Consider the following 19,024-nt stretch of genomic DNA (forward strand, 5'->3'; position numbering starts at 1 on the left):
AGTCAGGGCTTACCTGTCTGTGCACTCATTCTCCATTTTCTCCATACTGAGTACTCTGCCATTACTGCTTAGCTCAGGCAGTTACTAAAACCCAGGATGGGATGGGACATCACCAGTTTTAGCAACAACCATGGGGAGGTCACTGCCCAAGTGATAATATGTCATGTCCCGTCCCATCCCGTTCTGTTCCGTCCTGGGTTTTAGCAACAACCCTCGGCTTACACTCCAGGAGAACTGGTGCAACTGAACTTGCTTTCCTTTTCTTGTAGTTTTCTTTTCCTTTAATTATTGGTACTGCACCCTCTTTCAGTATGGGCTTATAGCCAATGCTCCTCAACAGATCAGAGGTCTCGTACGAGTCTTCAGTAAAACGTCCACAGCAGAGGAGAGATCACTTCACAGGCGCCCAACGTGCCTGTGAACTTCTCGCAAAACATGTCCAAATCTTTGCAGTTTGAACATTCTTGGGTCATGAATGCAACATAAATCCACCTTCTGTCATGTTGCTGCACCCACCAGCAACACATCTACGTGGCATGGTGATAAATTAGCTCAAAATAGAAGCTTGAAGTTGCAGTCAGCTCTGTATTTTAGTATAGCAAAAATGGTGATGAAACCGATAGCCTTCCTGTGGTGACATCACAGATGTCAAGGTCATTCACTCAGACCACTACCTACATTAATCGTTTTAATCGTAAAAATTACTATATTAGATTTATTGTTAACGTTTAAAACTATTCCTTTACCATTCTTGAGGTCTCAAGGCATTTATAAACAAAAAGTGAGGCCATGGTTTTGCGTATCTCCTTTAAACTAGTCAGATTATTATTGTAAAAAGAAATCAATTTCAAATACTCAAGACATAATAACTTCTTTATTGTCTTTGGTTGTCCTTCACTATTAGTTGACTATAAGTCAGCTTATAGTGAAGCTTATAAACTTAGTTAATTTGACAGCTGAAGAGCAGGTGCAGGGCTGACTACTAGGACCAGAAAAATGTGGGAACACAAGGTAAACCTGGACCTCTAGGTAAAGTTCAGTAGCTGTGTCAAGATAATGAGATAAAAGTCTCTGCAGCAAATCTTCTGTTTCCCCTCAAACACTCATCTAGAGAATGACATTTGCACTGGAATCCTGAGGGTCTCCCAGGGCTCTCACAACACAGTATTTATGTGTCACCTGCTGAGAAAATATATCACTTCTACAGGATAGGATATATTTTAAGGAAAACAAACAAAAATGCTTTTTCAGGTATGTCCACGAGATGAACTTGTGGAAATAGAATAAAATCACTGACTTTTGTATTTACAAATCAGATTTTTTGATATTTTTTTGCCCTAAAAAGCTAAATTAAAACCTAAAATAAAACCTGCCCCTCCAGGAAAAAAAAGTATATATTTTTAATATATAAAAAACATAATTTATATGAACAATTTAGAAGACATAAGAATAATATATGCATATCAACAAATTGTTGAATAAATGATTTATGGTATAAAGATGGACTGCATACTTCACAGGTGACATTTCAGTGCAGAGAACAGCAAAGGTACAAAAGTGGATTGAAGCATTCTAAATGTCTTGTGTAAACAGTGAAGGACTACAGGTATAGGGCTCTTTCTGATCTTCCTCATCCTGTTCCAGAAGTTTCTCTAAAGCTAGGGTGCCCTCTGAGGATGGAGCAGGTTCCTCCTGCTGAGGTTCTGGATCAGACACAGGCATGGGCAGAAGCTGGGAAGCCACATTCTGTGGGCAGGGGGACAAGGGTGGGGCCCATGGAATGTATGCCAGTGAGCCATCTTGGACATCTATCTGGGGCAGACCTGAACTGGAGGAGCTTATGGTCTGGAGCAGATACAGGGATAAGAGGCAGATAAGGAAGCGTTAAGGACTGAGTTAACATTTGCCAAGCATTTCACGTAGAAAGTTCATCATTATGGCTTGGGTTATAGCTTACCCCAAGGTTGGTGAAAAGAGGGGTATGGGCCAGGGTGAGAACAGAGGACGGGCCCACCACTGCATAGCTGGGACACACAGGCTGGACATACATGTCACTTGTAAGGGAGGGGAGAGTGGAGAGAGTCTGCTCATGTTGAAAATATTCAGGAGGAGCCCAGTGACCCAGGGGCTGAAAAGCAGCTGTACTGCTGGGCTGAGCAACCCAACCAGGACACAGAGCACCAACATCTACAACTGATTCAGTCAGAGCACTTTGACTGCTTCCTGCAAAACCAGAAGACCCTTCAGACAATAATCATGGTGTGAGAAATCTGGAGCCATATGGTAAACAAACAAACTATCAATTACAAACTCAAAACTATCCTGTTCCAATATTACTCACCAACGTGTGCATATGAAGGCAAAGCATTGTTGGGAATCACGACCTGCTGATTGCATGAAAAGAATAAGTGGCATATACTTGACTTCAGTATGTATAATAAAATGATCTAATATGCAGTGTATCTGAAAAAAAAATATCCAGTGAAAAATCATTTTAAAGTACAAGGAACTAGAGATGGACACTGTTTGGACATCCTCTGTGAGTAAACAGGATGGACTATGTGGAAATCACTGAGAAAAAAGTTGAAGTGAAGTAGTAGTGCAGGACAGAGTCAGAGTAAGTCAGTGAAGAATAGGAATGAGCAAAACTCTTTTAATATGAATCTGATATATTTTATACGGTTGTGTATATTTATGTTTTCATGGGTTGTCAGGTATAATTATGAAGTTGGCAGGCAAGAACCTTGGCAAGGTTGCATGCTGATTTGCATAGGCCTAGTGCCCTGTGGCAATATGGGGGAATGGTTTAACTGTCATGGAAAAACACCTGGATTATATAAGGACAAAAATCCCCCTGAAGTTTGGCTGCTTTACAGCCCCCTTCACTTAAATGAATTTAAATGTCCAGCTGATTCTCAGCAGGGCATGTCTACTTCCTTGATTATAAAGTAAATCCGTCACTTGATAACCTGAACAGGATATAATCTCTAGATTATCTGGCACAAGTCATTCCTCATCTCTCTCTCTCTCTCTTGCCTTTTTACTGACAGGGAGTTGCCTGTCTGATAATGTGTGTGTTTATACAGAACTCGAAATTTGCGGTGGTTCGATTGCCCGAGGCGACTTAATTTGTCATTTGGTGGGTAATTCTTGTCACTAGCCAGCCCGGCTGGCTAGTTGAAAATAAAAAATACATATGAAGCGAAGATTCGGACTAGAGCTGTGCGATATATCGAATATACTCGATATATCTCCGGAAATTCTGTGTGAGATACATATAATTATTATATCGTAACTATCGAGTATTTTATGGTCATCTGCCAACTTGCGTTTGTTTCGTGTTTGTTGCGTTTGTTTAAAACCTTTTCCGGTGGTTTTCTCCCTGTCCCTCAGGCAGTAACGTGAGAGTCTGCCTAAGGGTAAAAAAAAACAATAACGTCACACACTCGCCAACCAATCCCGGGCGACATCTCGGTACTGAAAGGAACTTGCGGGAAGATTTCCTAGTTTCGGTTTACAGCGCTGACTCAGTTCGTGCAATCGCTGGTGTTGCATAGGCTACCGTGTAAGCTCTGTCAATTTCAGCGACAAATTAAAAATGGAAGTGGACGAATTGGTTCCTAAAAGACCTAAAAGGTCAGTCATCTGGCATTTTTTTGGATATTGCGAGGAGGACGTGGAACAGCAAATGCCAGTTTGTAAAGTGTGCAAAAAAAAACAGTATCAAAATACTCGGCTCTTGAAATAAATGCACATTAGTCATGAACAATGGTAACTACTCTCTTTTATGTTATTTTTGACAGAAGTAAAATTCATACATGAACAAATTTTGGCGAGTTGATTTTCTGTTTGGCTAGTTACTTTGGGAAGGTAACTAGTCCGGCTGGCTGGTGAAAAAATATATGAATTTCGAGCCCTGATATTATATATATATATATTTTTTTTTTTTTTTTTTTTTTTTTTTTTTTGTGTGTGTGTGTGTGTGTGTGTGTGAGTGAGTGATTGTTTTCTCACTGCAGTTGGGGGCACTGGTTTGGCTGTATTTCCTCTCTTTCTGCGCAGCAGTTCTTTCACAGGGTCTTTGACTCTAACACCCTGGTATGGTTTAGATGCAGCCTGCTCCGAGAGTGCTATGGACAAACACACAACACACATTTGCATTAGAAGCCAAAATTAGGGTTTTTCCAGATATATTAGGTATGAGTTGAAAATAAGGACATTCTCAAGTAACGTGGCAGGATTTTTCTCTGTATATTTCAGGAGGAGTGGCTGTTTAATGATTTATGAAATGCAAGCGTCAGTGTGGAAAAAATATAAGAGCACTGATGAAAAGGACATCAGTTTTTCATCTATTCACAGAGCAAGACATTATCAGCAACATTCCTTGACAGACATTCACTTATAATCATTATTTGTGCTTAATCAAAATGTTATTCTCATATCGTCATTTAAACTGCAATCATTTTTTCATGAGTCATTTTTCTGTGGAACATGATATCCTGTAATAAGTAAACCTGGACTCACACACCCTTAGAAAGAATCTTGATTGGTCAACATTTACTTTCTTGAGCAGAGTTTTTATTTGTTTAAATAAAGGAATAGATTTTCTGTACTCATATTGGCCAACTGATAAATGTTTTACCTGCATGCAGGGTGCATTGTAGGCACAATTGATGACATCCATGCTAACCACATTGACCAAGACAAATTAGTCTTGGTAAATGTGCAGACAACAGACAAATTAATACTAACTTGGTCACTATGTCTCATATTATTAAATGAACTTTGTACTTTGCTCTCAAACTCCAGTGGCTATTTTCTGAGCATGCTTGATTGTAAAACAGAAAAACAGAGTGAGTGGTAACAGCAATGTGCCTCTTTACTTAGTCATATACCTATGTATTATGCTTATATTATAGATTTTGCTGATTAATAAGAAAAGTTGAGAATGTGTTCTGATGCTTGCAGAATTACTGAGGAGTGGAAAATTGGAAAACAATTAGATTTTTTTTTTAATTGTTGAAAGTTTTTTTTTTAAGATTAAAAATTTGGATGCATACTTCCAAATTTAGGGTGGCATGGTGGTGCAGTGAACAACATTGTTGTCTCACAGCAAGCAGGTTCTGGGTTCAAACCTTGTGTTTTTGTATGGAGTTTGCATGTCCTCCATGTGCCTGTGTGGGTTTCCTCCCATAGTCCAAAGAATTGGGACTAGGATTAGGTCAACTGACTACTCTAAATTACCCATAAGTGTGATCATGAGTGTGAACAGCTGTTTGTCTCTCTGTGTTAGCCCTGCGATAGATTGGCGACCTATCCAGGGTGTACCCCTGCTTCTTGTCCAATGTCAGCTGGGATTGGCTCCAGCTCACCTGTGACCCACAATGGATAAATGGTAGAGAAAATGAATGAATGAATGACCATAACATGAGCATAGTATATTTATTTCTTTCATGCCTCATATCCTGTTGGTATGTAACTGATATATATCATTTTTGTAAGTGTTACCTCACCATTAATATCTGATTAGCTGTTGCATACCGGTACACTAAGTATTTTAAATTGTACATTATGTCCTATTAAATTAATGATATAGCAATGTATTATTAGTAACTGAATATAATTTACACTTTTGACACACTTTTTAACAGTTTAAAAATGTTCTATTACATATTGTGATATGTGCACTCATTTTTCTGTTAATTAATGGACAATCTCTGGAATATCTCAACATTTTCTCTATCTCAGATTTATGAAAATATTTTTACCTTCAAAATGGATTGAAATGAGATAATCAGACTGAGATATGAACTAACAGTTGCATTTTATAACCCTTATAAGAGCAAGGAGTCATTCTGCAAATTACAAGCGTGACAGGATTTCAGGGACCTGAAAAGAGGAAGCTTTGCAGCTGTGCACCCTTCTTTTTTTTGGCAGGAAGGCGGTAATTGTGATGTTTTGCATATCAACATTAAGCCACCAACTACCAACACAAGTACAACACTTCATTATTATTATTATTATTATTATTATTATTATTATTATTATTATTATTATATAGGGTTATGTATATGAGATTTTCCAAATGATAAGGAATATACAAAAATAAAATTATATTGAGCATAGTGTGTCTGAAACATAATGTGTCTCCACTATTGCTCTCCACACTGAGTGATTTTTACCTCTTCTTAAAAAAAAAATCTTTTTCAGATGATTCCATAATAAATTCACAATGAAATGATTGATTATCAAAGAGAAACTTGCTAATATACATCATCACCTGTCATTATTATCACATAGCCCGCAGAAACATCATGTCAGCATGAAGATGACATTCAACAGAACAAGAAGTAAAATACTAATATTCTCACTTATACATCAGACAGCACCTGCTTTGATCTTTCTTTCCCCTGGCATGCATCATTGTAAAATATTCATTCTAACATTTTTCACATAAACCATAAAAAACTGACCATAAGTGAAGTAAGGCTATATTGATGTTGATATGCTATAGATAAATATGAGATTATACAATGTTTTCACAGAATATTAACATGGCAGATACAGCTTCAAATGGATCAAATTGATTAATTACTGGAATTAATTAATTACCAGGAGTACACTACGTAAGGGTTGCATGGATTTGTGTCCTGGTCCTATTAGTATAGCAAAATTAACATAAAAAAGAAAGTGTGTGTAAAATTAATTTATATTAATTAATTAAATTAAGTAATTAAATGAGCTTATAAATTAATTACATAATATGTATATAAAACATAATGACACGTGTCACGAGTCTTTCCCAAAATATACTGTATGTACATTGGAAAAGCATGTAAATGTATATTCAAAAGTTTGTACTTACATTTTCCCATGTGCATAATCTGATATGTGTTATTATAATATAGTTCTAGTCATTCAAATGACCACTAACACACTAATTCACCTCAGAAGTGTACCACTTATTGCCTGAGTGGCCTGCTTTATAAAAGCAACAGCAATGCAGTTTCAAGTGATGTCACCACAATGCAGATCACGAGTTTCCCATTTAATTTAAATGTTACTTCTTGCCTTTGAAGATGGCTAGAGTTTTAATACTGTTTTAATATTCTAAATACATTGGAACATGTCTGTAATTTTCTCTCTTTTTATAATTTTGGATTTAGAGTTAGGACTGAAAACAGCTCACAGCCACTTTGGTCACACACAGTATTGTATACTGTAGATTTTCAGGCCATGTCTCTAAGAAATGAAGAAAAAAATCTGGATATGTAATATGTTGCGTATAAATTAAATTAAGTCTGGTAAATTGCACATATCTGAAAGTCTTCTTAAAGTTTTCTTAAAGGAGATGAAGTTGTTCAAATCTGGTGCCTAAATGATGTTTGTGGGAGTTTCAAACCCAGCTGAAACCCCCTTGCAAGTCAATTTATCAGTGTCAAAAGGGAAACACCTGCTTAGATTTTGAGGTTCACTGACCATCCGAGCTCTTGAATGCTCAACACATCCTTTCTCAGCTCTACTCTATGTTAATTCAGCAGCAAGCAGCCAACATTCTTTACGTGAACAAAATAAAAGTAGAATAGATTTAGCAATGCAGTGGACCAGTAACAGTCATAGCAGACAATTTATCACATTAAGAGCATGAAGCTCATACTTGGCAGAAATGTAATATGATAATTAATTATCGTAATTAGCATGTCAATAGACTAATAACTAGTCTGTCTGACACCACCTGTGACCATTTGTACACTCAGATGAAATAGAAAATGTAGAAGAAATCCAACACTTACTGTAGTTTATCAGGGTGTGAAAGTATACTTTTCTCCCAGTACCCAAATGAAATGCACCACAGCTTTAAACAGTTGATGCATTTGAAAATGTTCTAATGCAAAGCACAGTGGTGTCCCAATGCAAAGAGGCAATTTCCATAGGCAGTGGATATGAAACAAAGCAGTGCACTTTATCTATCTATCTATACAACCCCGATTCCAAAAAAGTTGAGACAAAGTACAAACTGTAAATAAAAACGGAATGGAATGATGTGGAAGTTTCAAAATTCCATATTTTATTCAGAATAGAACATAGATGACATATCAAATGTTTAAACTGAGAAAATGTATCATTTAAAGAGAAAAATTAGGTGATTTTAAATTTCATGACAACAACACATCTCAAAAAAGTTGGGACAAGGCCATGTTTACCACTGTGAGACATCCCCTTTTCTCTTTACAACAGTCTGTAATAGGTCATGTTAATGACCTATTGCCAATTGACCTAATGAGTTGCAATTTGGTCCTCCAGCTGTTCCTTTTTTGTACCTTTAACTTTTCCAGCCTCTTATTGCCCCTGTCCCAACTTTTTTGAGATGTGTTGCTGTCATGAAATTTCAAATGAGCCAATATTTGGCATGAAATTTCAAAATGTCTCACTTTCGACATTTGATATGTTGTCCATGTTCTATTGTGAATACAATATCAGTTTTTGAGATTTGTAAATTATTGCATTCCGTTTTTATTTACAATTTGTACTTTGTCCCAACTTTTTTGGAATCGGGGTTGTGTGTGTGTATATATATATATATATATATATATATATATATATATATATATATATATATATATATAAGCCCAATTCCAAAAAAGTTATGATGCTGTGTAAAACATAAATAAAAAGAGAATGCAATGATTTGCAAATCCTTTTTTTTTTTTTTTTTTAAATAAGCACTCTTAATTTGATGCCAGCAACAAAAGTTGTGACATGGGCAACAAAAAACTGGGAAAATTGTTGAATGTTCCAAAATCACCTGTTTGGAACATTCTACAGGTAAACAGGTTACTTTGTAATTGGAAAGGCTCAGTTGTGTCACAAGCAAGGATGGGATGAGGTCAAAAGGGAGCCGTCAGGGCCTTCTAGGCCTTCAGAGAAGCCAAAACATATCAGTGTTTCAAATGTTATACAACCCCGATTCCAAAAAAGTTGGGACAAAGTACAAATTGTAAATAAAAACGGAATGCAATAATTTACAAATCTCAAAAACTGATATTGTATTCACAATAGAACATAGACAACATATCAAATGTCGAAAGTGAGACATTTTGAAATTTCATGCCAAACATTGGCTCATTTGAAATTTCATGACAGCAACACATCTCAAAAAAGTTGGGACAGGGGCAATAAGAGGCTGGAAAAGTTAAAGGTACAAAAAAGGAACAGCTGGAGGACCAAATTGCAACTCATTAGGTCAATTGGCAATAGGTCATTAACATGACTGGCTATAAAAAGAGCATCTTGGAGTGGCAGCAGCTCTCAGAAGTAAAGATGGGAAGAGGATCAACAATCCCCCTAATTCTGTGCCGACAAATAGTGGAGCAATATCAGAAAGGAGTTCGACAGTGTAAAATTGCAAAGAGTTTGAACATATCATCATCTACAGTGCATAATATCATCAAAGGATTCAGAGAATCTGGAAGAATCTCTGTGCGTAAGGGTCAAGCCCGGAAAACCATACTGGGTGCCCATGATCTTCGGGCCCTTAGACAGCACTGCATCATATACAGGCATGTTTCTGTATTGGAAATCACAAAATGGGCTCAGGAATATTTCCAGAGAACATTATCTGTAATGGGCTCAGGAATATTTCCAGAGAACATTATCTGTGAACACAATTCACCGTGGCATCTGCCGTTGCCAGCTAAAACTCTTTAGTTCAAAGAAGAAGCCGTATCTAAACATGATCCAGAAGCGCAGACGTCTTCTCTGGGCCAAGGCTCATTTAAAATGGACTGTGGCAAAGTGGAAAACTGTTCTGTGGTCAGACGAATCAAAATTTGAACTTCTTTATGGAAATCAGGGACGCCGTGTTATTCGGACTAAAGAGGAGAAGGACAACCCAAGTTGTTATCAGCGCTCAGTTCAGAAGCCTGCATCTCTGATGGTATGGGGTTGCATTAGTGTGTGTGGCATGGGCAGCTTACACATCTGGAAAGACACCATCAATGCTGAAAGGTATATCCAGGTTCTAAAGCAACATATGCTCCCATCCAGACGGCATCTCTTTCAGGGAAGACCTTGCATTTTCCAACATGACAATGCCAAACCACATACTGCATCAATTACAGCATCATGGCTGCATAGAAGAAGGGTCTGAGTACTGAACTGGCCAGCCTGCAGTCCAGATCTTTCACCCATAGAAAACATTTGGCGCATCATAAAACGGAAGATATGACAAAAAAGAATAAAGACAGTTGAGCAACTAGAATCCTAAATTAGACAAGAATGGGTTAACATTCCTATCCCTAAACTTGAGCAACTTGTCTCCTCAGTCCCCAGACGTTTACAGACTGTTGTAAAGAGAAAAGGGGATGTCTCACAGTGGTAAACATGGCCTTGTCACAACTTTTTTGAGATGTGTTGTCATGAAATTTAAAATCACCTAATTTTTCTCTTTAAATGATACATTTTCTCAGTTTAAACATTTGATATGTCATCTATGTTCTATTCTGAATAAAATATGGAATTTTGAAACTTCCATATCATTGCATTCCATTTTTATTTACAATTTGTACTTTGTCCCAACTTTTTTGGAATCGGGGTTGTATTTAATTTCTTTCATTCTTTAATTTCTTTCATAATAATTTCATTATAATTATTCACTTCTATTTCTAATTTGGCCTTATTTTCTATCAAATTTGCTTCAGAAATGAAAGGTTTACTGTCCTGAAAACATTAAAACAGAGTTATCTTGTTTGTTGTCTCTAGGATGAGAACAGTTTAGAGCTGCATCACTCATTGGTGAGGACTTCATTGCTGGGACAGAAGGCCATGGCAGTGTATGTTTATGTAGGTAGATTTTAATTTTATGTAGATTTTTATTTATAGTGGGAGGGAACAAAAATTTATTGCCCTCAGTCTTCTCAAAGGCCAGTGCAAGCTTAACCGCAAGTCAGCGCCATCACAGAGACATGTTATGTAGATTTTTATTTATAGTGGGAGGGACCAAAAATTTATTGCCCTCAGTCTTCTCAAAGGCCAATGCAAGTTTAACCGCTTGTCAGCGCTGTCAGTGCAGCAGTGAATTCACCTTCCAGGCGGTGTAGCGTTCATCAGTCATGTTAGCGAATGCTAATAAAGCAGTCAAGCCAGTGCTATCGAGAGCAAGTAGCACAGGCTAAGGACAGAGAAACTAAGATTTCTGTCTCCAGACTCTTCTTCCACGCACATGTTTTAAAGGTTTTTTTTTGTTGTTGTTAATTTCCCCAAATCCTTCTATTGTAAAATACGTTAATTTGTTGGGTTCCACTATTGTTTCTAATGGGGCGTTAATTAGTGTAACACGCTTGTGTGCATTATCGTGCTTGGGCTGTCTGGAAAGGGGTAAGCTGGCTTCGTGAATCCTGCATGGACAATATTCATTAATACAGTATACATTTTTTATTTTTCCCAATATATGATGTTTATTTTTTGATGTAAGAATGTTTTGACACACATTTGCTGTTTGTATTGGATCAAATATATAAATTAGCATCGTAAAATTTTGTGAGAAACATTGAGTGTTTATCTGAGTAGCAATTTGGCTGGGCGATAACTGGTGCATTATGTTGTCGGGATGCCAGAATTCTTTCCCGTCTCTGTGTGTTGATTGCCCTGTCATTCATTGTTTTCCAGAATAAATGCTGACAGATGAACTCTTCGGCTCCTCTGCATCATCTATTGGCTGCACAGAGACTTTTAGTTATTATTAGGAGTAACTGACTGGTTACAGTTGGTTACACACACTCGCCCCAGTACTTTTCACTCAGACTTAAATATTCACTTCCCTATGTAAATTACTTAGTTACATTTAAAATCAACATCGACAACTACACACAATGGCGCTACCTGGCACTCTGCCACTAATCCCTTGCAAAAATCCTTTGCCTTGTTGCCTTTTTGGTGTGTCTAGCTAAGTTTTGGCTGAGCTTAAGTCCCAGCTCTAATAGTAATGGTTTGCCACTGGGCAAGGTTGCGCAAATAGTCCAACAGTTTAAGAATAACATTTCTCAACATACAATTGCAAGGAATTTAGGGATTTCACCATCAACAATCCACAATATCATCAAAAAATTCACAGAATCCAGGGAAATCTCTGCACATTAGGTGCAAGGCCGAAAACTAAAATTGAACATCAGTAACCTTCAGTCCCTCAGGCAGCATGAAAAACTGACATGATTGTATTAAGGACATTACTACATGGGTTCAGGAACATTTAGGAAAACTATTGTCAGTTTGCATGATAGATTGCTATCATGCAAAGCAAAAGCCATATATCAACAACAATCCAGAAACACTGTTGAATTCTCTGGGTCTGAGCTTATCTGAGGTGGACTGACAAAGTGGAAAAGTGTGCTGTGGTGTGATGAGTCCACATTTCGAATTGTTGTTGGAAATCATGGACATTGTGTCCTCCAGGCTAGAGAGGAAAAGGACCATCCAGATTGTTACTAGCACAAAATTCAAAAGCCAGCATCTGTGATGGTATAGGGGTGTGCTAATGCCCATGGCACAGATAACTTTCACATCTGTGAAGGCACCAATGCTGAAAGGTACACTCAGGTTTTGGAGCAACATATGCTGCTGTCCAGATGATGTCTTTTTCATGGATGTCTCTGCTAATTCCAGCAAGACAATGCTAAGCCACATTCTGCACATGTTACAGTAGTGCGGCTTAGGAGTGTAGGAGCTAAACTGTTCACAAAAAACAATAACAATTAATACTGTGCTTTACATGTAGCTGTATAGCCTAAAATATACTGTTGTTCTGTGGTGAACTGTCAATTAACAGACACCTTCTGTCTATGGAAGTCAAGCACTAATAGCTTAACATCCTGACCTCCTTGAAATATGTTCTTTCACCCTGATTTCATGACTCTCCCTTAGGAGAAACGAAGCACAGTACTCTCTTTACTGTGAGCTGAAGATATTTAAAGATTCTTGCTTGCAGGCTCAATTGACTTAACAAGATCCCATCACCAATCAGCAGAGGAATTTTGCCAAGGGCACTGATACAACTCCATACTATGACAGACCCTGGCTTTTGGACTTGTTGCTAGTAACAGTCTGGATGATCCTTTTTGTCATTGATCCAGAGTACACAGTGTCCATTTCAAATTAAAAAAACCTGGAATACCCTGTCTGACCATAATACACATTTCCACTGTGTGGTGGTCCATCCCAGATGCCTCCGAGCCCAAAGAAGTCAACAGTGCTTCTAGACACAGTTAACATAAGGCTTTCTTTTGGCACAGTAAAGTTTTAACTGGCATTTGTGGATGTAACTCTGCATTGTAGTGCTTGACAAAGGTTTGCCAAAGTACTTCCAAGCCCATGTGGTTCTATCAGCTATAGATGAATAATGGTTCTTGATGCAGTGTTGTCTGAGGGATCAGCGATTACAGGTGTTCAGCTTAGGCTTGTGCCCTTGCCCTTTATGCATCGAAACTCCTTCAGATTCCTTGAATCATTTAATAATATTATGCACTGTAGAGGGTGAAATATCCAAATTCCTTTGTATCTTTATTTGAGGAACATTGTTTTTAAACATTTCAATAATTTTCTGTCACATTTGTTGACAAACTGGAGATCCCTGACCCATCTTTTGAATCCTCAAAGATATGCCTTTCCTGCATATTGACTTTGTACCAAATCATGATTACAATCACCTGTTGACATCACCTGTTTCAAATCACTTTATTTATTTATTTATTACCTCATTATGAGCCCGAAATTTCCCTGTCCCAACTTTTTTTTGGAATGTGTTGCAAGCTTGAGATGCAGGAATGGATATATTTTAACAAATGAAATGAAGTTGACCAGACAAAACATGAAATATCTTGGGTTCATGAATGAAATACAAGTCAAAGTACAAGTCACTGTGTTCTTTTTTTTTGCATACCATCCCAACCTTTTTCTGATTTGGGGTTGTAATAGAACAGGTCGTGTGTGTGTGTGTGTGTATAATATATCATTACAACAGCTACAGAGCTAACCACTACACCACCATGCCACCTATATACGGAATATGGGTTTCCTCTGGGTGCTCCGGTTTCTCCCACAGTCCAAAGACATGCAGGTTAGGTTAATTGGTGGCTCTAAATTGACTGTAGGTGTGAATGGTTGTTTGGCTTTATGCGTCAGCCCTGCGATAACTTGGCGACTTGTCCAGGGTACTGCCTCTTGCCCATAGTCAGCTAGAACAGGCTCCAGCTTGCCTGCGACCCTGTAGAATAGGATAAGTGGCTACAGATAATGGATGGATATACATATACTCAAACACAAAAGTTTGTGGACATCTGACCATCACACAGCCACATTGGAGTGTGGCTGTGGGATTCATGCTCATTTAGCCACAAGCGCATTAGTGAAGTCAGGCACTGATATACTAACCTCATTTCCAGAAAATTTGGGATATTTTCCTAACTTTTTTTTGAGTGTGTTGCAGGCATCAAATTCTTTGTTTATATTTACAAAATACAAATAAGTTTGTCAGTAAAACTACCATGAATCATTTCTTTGCACTTTTGTCAGTTAGATATAGTAAATCTCAGTTCACATAAATTAATAAAAATCACAGATTTTTGTTTTTATTGCACTTTTGAAAATATCACAACTTTTCTGGAAATGGGGATAGTTGGTGAGGAGGCCTGGGGTGCAGTCAGCATTCCAATTCATCCCAAAGGCTTTCAGTGGGGTTGAGGTCAGGGGTTTGTGCAGGATACTCGAGTTATTCCACTCCAACCTTGTCGTCACGGACCTCACTGTGTGCACAGGGGCACAGGTTTATGTCCTTTAATTCCCATGAAGGGAAATTATAATCCTACAGCACACAAAAATGTTCCAGACAATAACTAACACACACACACACACACACACACACACACACACACACACACAAATAAATAAATAAATACATACATACATACATACATACATACATGGGGCGGCACAGTGGTTAGTGCTGTTGCCTCACAGCAAGAAGTTCCGGGTTCAAGCCCCGTGGCCGGCGAGGGCCTTTGTGTGGAGTTTGCATGTTTTCCCCGTGGGTTTCCTCCGGGTGCTCCGGTTTCCCCCATAGTCCAAAGGTTAGGTTAAGTGATGACTCTAAATTGACCATAGGTGTGAATGTGAGTGTGAATGGTTGTCTGTGTCTATGTGTCAGCCCTGTGATGACCTGGCGACTTGTCCAGGATGTACCCCGCCTTTTGCCCGTAGTCAGTTGGGATAGGCTCCAGCTTGCCTGCGACCCTGTAGAACAGGATAAAGCGGCTAGAGACAATGAGATGAGATATACATACAGTGGTGCTTGAGAGTTTGTGAACCCTTTAGAATTTTCTATATTTCTGCATAAATATAACCTAAAACAGCATCAGATTTTCACACAAGTCCTAAAAGTAGATAAAGAGAATCCAATTAAACAAATGAGACAAAAATATTATACTTGGTCATTTATTTATTGGGGAAAATGATCCAATATTACATATCTGTGAGTGGCAAAAGTATGTGAACCTTTGCTTTCAGTATCTGGTGTAACCCCCTTGTGCAGCAGTAACTGCAACTAAACGTTTCCGGTAACTGTTGATCAGTCCTGCACAGGGGCTTGGAGGAATTTTAGGCCATTCCTCCATACAGAACAGCTTCAACTCTGGGATGCTGGTAGGTTTCCTCACATGAACTGCTTGCTTCAGGTCCTTCCACAAAATTTCGATTGGAGTAAGGTCAGGACTTTGACTTGGCCATTCCCAAACATTAACTTTATTCTTCTTTAACCATTCTTTGGTAGAATGACTTGTGTGCTTAGGGTTGTTGTCTTGCTGTATGACCCACCTTCTCTTGAGATTCAGTTCATGGACAGATGTCCTGACATTTTCCTTTAGAATTCACTGGTATAACTCAGAATTCATTGTTCCATCAATGATGGCAAACCACCACCATGTTTCACAGATGGGATAAGGTTCTTATGCTGGAATGCAGTGTTTTCCTTTCTCCAAACATAATGCTTCTCATTTAAACCAAAAAGTTCTATTTTGGTCTCATCCGTCCACAAAACATTTTTCCAATAGCCTTCTAGCTTGTCCATGTGATCTTTAGCAAACTGCAGACAAACAGCAATGTTCTTTTTGGAGAGCAGTGGCTTTCTCCTTGCAACCCTGCCATGCACACCATTTGTCGTTCAGTGTTCTCCTGATGGTGGACTGATGAACATTAACATTAGCCAATGTGAGAGAGGCCTTCAGTTGCTTAGAAGTTACCCTGGGGTCCTTTGTGACCTCGCCGACACGCCTTGCTCTTGGAGCGATCTCTGTTGGTCGACCACTCCTGGGGAGGGTAACAATGGTCTTGAATTTCCTCCATTTGTACACAATCTGTCTGACTGGATTGGTGGGGTTCAAACTCTTTAGAGATGGTTTTACAACATTTTCCAGCCTGATGAGCATCAACAATGCTTTTTCTGAGGTCCTCAGAAATCTCCTTTGTTCGTGCCATGATACACTTCCACAAACATGTGTTGTGAAGATCAGACTTTGATAGATCCCTGTTCTTTAAATAAAACAGGGTGCCCACTCACACCTGATTGTCATCCCATTGATTGAAAACACCTGACTCTAATTTCACCTTCAAATTAACTGCTAATCCTAGAGGTTCCCATACTTTTGCCACTCACAGATATGTAATATCGGATCATTTTCCTCAATAAATAAATGACCAAGTACAATATTTTTGTCTCATTTTTTTAACTGGGTTCTCTTTATCTACTTTTAGGACTTGTTTGAAAATCTGGTGATGTTTTAGGTCATATTTATGCAGAAATATAGAAACTTCTAAAGGGTTCACAAACTTTAAGCACCACTGTACATGCATTCCAATGTGCTTCCTACTTTGTGGCAACAGTTTGAGGAAGGCTCACATATGGGTGAGAGTGGTCATGTCCACATACTTTTGGATGTATAATGTATAAACATACGTAAAATATACATTTTAAAAAACGAAACCTTAAGAGGAATAATAAAATTGAATTCAGGTTTGACTGTTGTACCAAGTTCATTAAAAACATTCCGCCTCTAAGTCAAGATATCTGACATATTAGTACATGTCCTTGTCACCAGGGCACACCCATACACGTTCACATTTGAACAAACAAGTATTGGGACTTCCCATGTCAGCATGCAGCCGCCACAGTTACAAGCAGCAGCAAGTTCCCTTCCATGGAACTTGGCTTTACTGAGTACCCATTTACTAAAGAGAGCCTGTGGTTATTGCTATAGCCCACACATTGCTAATTTACTTGCTTTATATACACTTTTCTTTATAAATTAAATTTATTTTGTGGGTTTTTTTTTGTTTTTCCACATCTAACACAAGTTACCTTTTACTTCGTATTGTGGGTGCATGTTTTGTTGTTGTTGTTCCCCCCCCAACTAAACTGTAACTTGTGTGCATTGCCACATCTCCAAGCGCTAGAGCAGGCCCTGGCCTGCTCAACAAACAAACCCCCCAAATAATTGCTCTCTCACTATAAGCTCAATATCAATCAGCTTACCAGGGGATAAGGGTAAGCTAAAGGAAATAGTGCTAAAGGAAAAACATAGCACTATTACAAGGCCTCCCTCTCTGACTTGATGAAAACTAACATTTAGTGCCTTAGGGCTTTGAAGGGATCTATTCACTCCAGTTAAGATTAATCTTCAAAGTAGTCCAGAGCAGGGAAGTACACCTGACAAAATAATATGACCTCTACTACACTGGACTAAGCACAAGAGCCATGTTTATAAAGAATGATGCATGTACAGTAGCAAACGTGAGTACAAAGCAAACAAGTGAAAAAAATGATTCCATGCATGAATAACATATACACACATATGCATGCAGGTGTACATCTACTAAATTTGCAAAAAACAGCAAAAATCAATCAGAATGCTGAAGGAATTTATATAACAGCCATAAAACTAATAAACCTGACAAAATGCCTCCAAACCTATTGATATTTTTTTAAGCACGGACATGTTTTATTTCATCTCCCAACCCACAATTCTAATTTTTCCCATGTAGTTTGCCATGAATGCTGAAGAAGATGCCCCCTACTGGCTTCCATTTGGCCAAAGCAACATCTTACATTATCTTCCCCAGCCAGGATAAGTTGTTCTGTCCAGAGAGAAATGTGATGGTTGTAGTTATGTTCATTTACTGGCTGCTATCCATGTTTGCCCATTTATTTCTGTCAATAAAGAGTCAAGGCACATGTTCTAAAGAAAATGAATGAATGTGTCATAGGTGTGGCATTCCCGTGATATTATGGATGACTGCAAATGAATGCCAACCTGAGTGATTTCAGTGCTTTTTGGCCCCTTCTGTCAAAGTAAACCACACCTTAAACTGGTATCTTACCTCGTCTAAAAAGACTGATGAAGTTTACACTGTTAAAATTACAATTTGTACTGGGATACATTGTAGCTGTTTACATTGAACTGCACACAGCACTTATTAACTTATTGCTGTACATGTAAACTACTTTTGAATGTCTGTGATAGAATTATCACCTGACTGAGGAAGTTAATTTACTAATGGAGTGCTTAAACATTCTAGATTTGCACAGTGTTTTGAAGGGACATTTTTTGGGCCTAAAGTAAGATAGACTTCCTCTTTCTGTGGCTCAACAACGGCTGGCACAGTGCCAGGGATTTTTTTAGGCTTATCTAGGTTAAACAACAGCTTTGAACTAAAGCATATGCCCTGTTTAATGTACTTTGTCATGGCACAGTGCTTAGACCAGGTTGTTTCTATGGAACTGTTTAACACAGGAGTTCTCAACCTCTTCTACTTTAAGGCCCACCTATTCATACTTGTAATGAATTGGGGCCCATTAAAAAAGATCCCCAATTTTTTTTTGCTCATCTATTCTATTAGAATCTAATAACCTATTGTTACACATATTAATGGGATGTAACATCACTCCCTATTACAGATAGGGGTCCTGGAATTAAATAAATGC

At 38.2% G+C, this 19,024-nt stretch overlaps 1 protein-coding gene across 4 annotated transcripts; it reads right to left on the bottom strand.

Moving 5' to 3' along the window:
• Positions 1-1,471: 1,471 nt before the first annotated feature.
• Positions 1,472-6,948, bottom strand: LOC132864613 (POU domain class 2-associating factor 1). 4 transcript variants are annotated; one of them, XM_060898030.1, is made up of 5 exons: positions 6,866-6,948; positions 4,015-4,130; positions 2,342-2,384; positions 1,958-2,223; positions 1,472-1,845 (listed from the first exon to the last, which is right to left on the bottom strand). In XM_060898030.1, the coding sequence occupies exons 1-5, from the start codon at positions 6,879-6,881 to the stop codon at positions 1,573-1,575; spliced, it is 714 nt and encodes a 237-aa protein (XP_060754013.1). In that variant the 5' UTR covers positions 6,882-6,948; the 3' UTR covers positions 1,472-1,572. The 4 variants fall into 4 exon arrangements, with proteins under 4 accessions (XP_060754013.1, XP_060754011.1, XP_060754012.1 ...); XM_060898028.1 differs by having other exon boundaries at positions 1,958-2,241; XM_060898029.1 differs by having other exon boundaries at positions 2,342-2,387.
• Positions 6,949-19,024: the final 12,076 nt, after the last annotated feature.

The sequence above is a fragment of the Neoarius graeffei genome, chromosome 17 (genome assembly GCF_027579695.1).
Source record: "Neoarius graeffei isolate fNeoGra1 chromosome 17, fNeoGra1.pri, whole genome shotgun sequence".
NCBI lineage: Eukaryota > Metazoa > Chordata > Actinopteri > Siluriformes > Ariidae > Neoarius > Neoarius graeffei.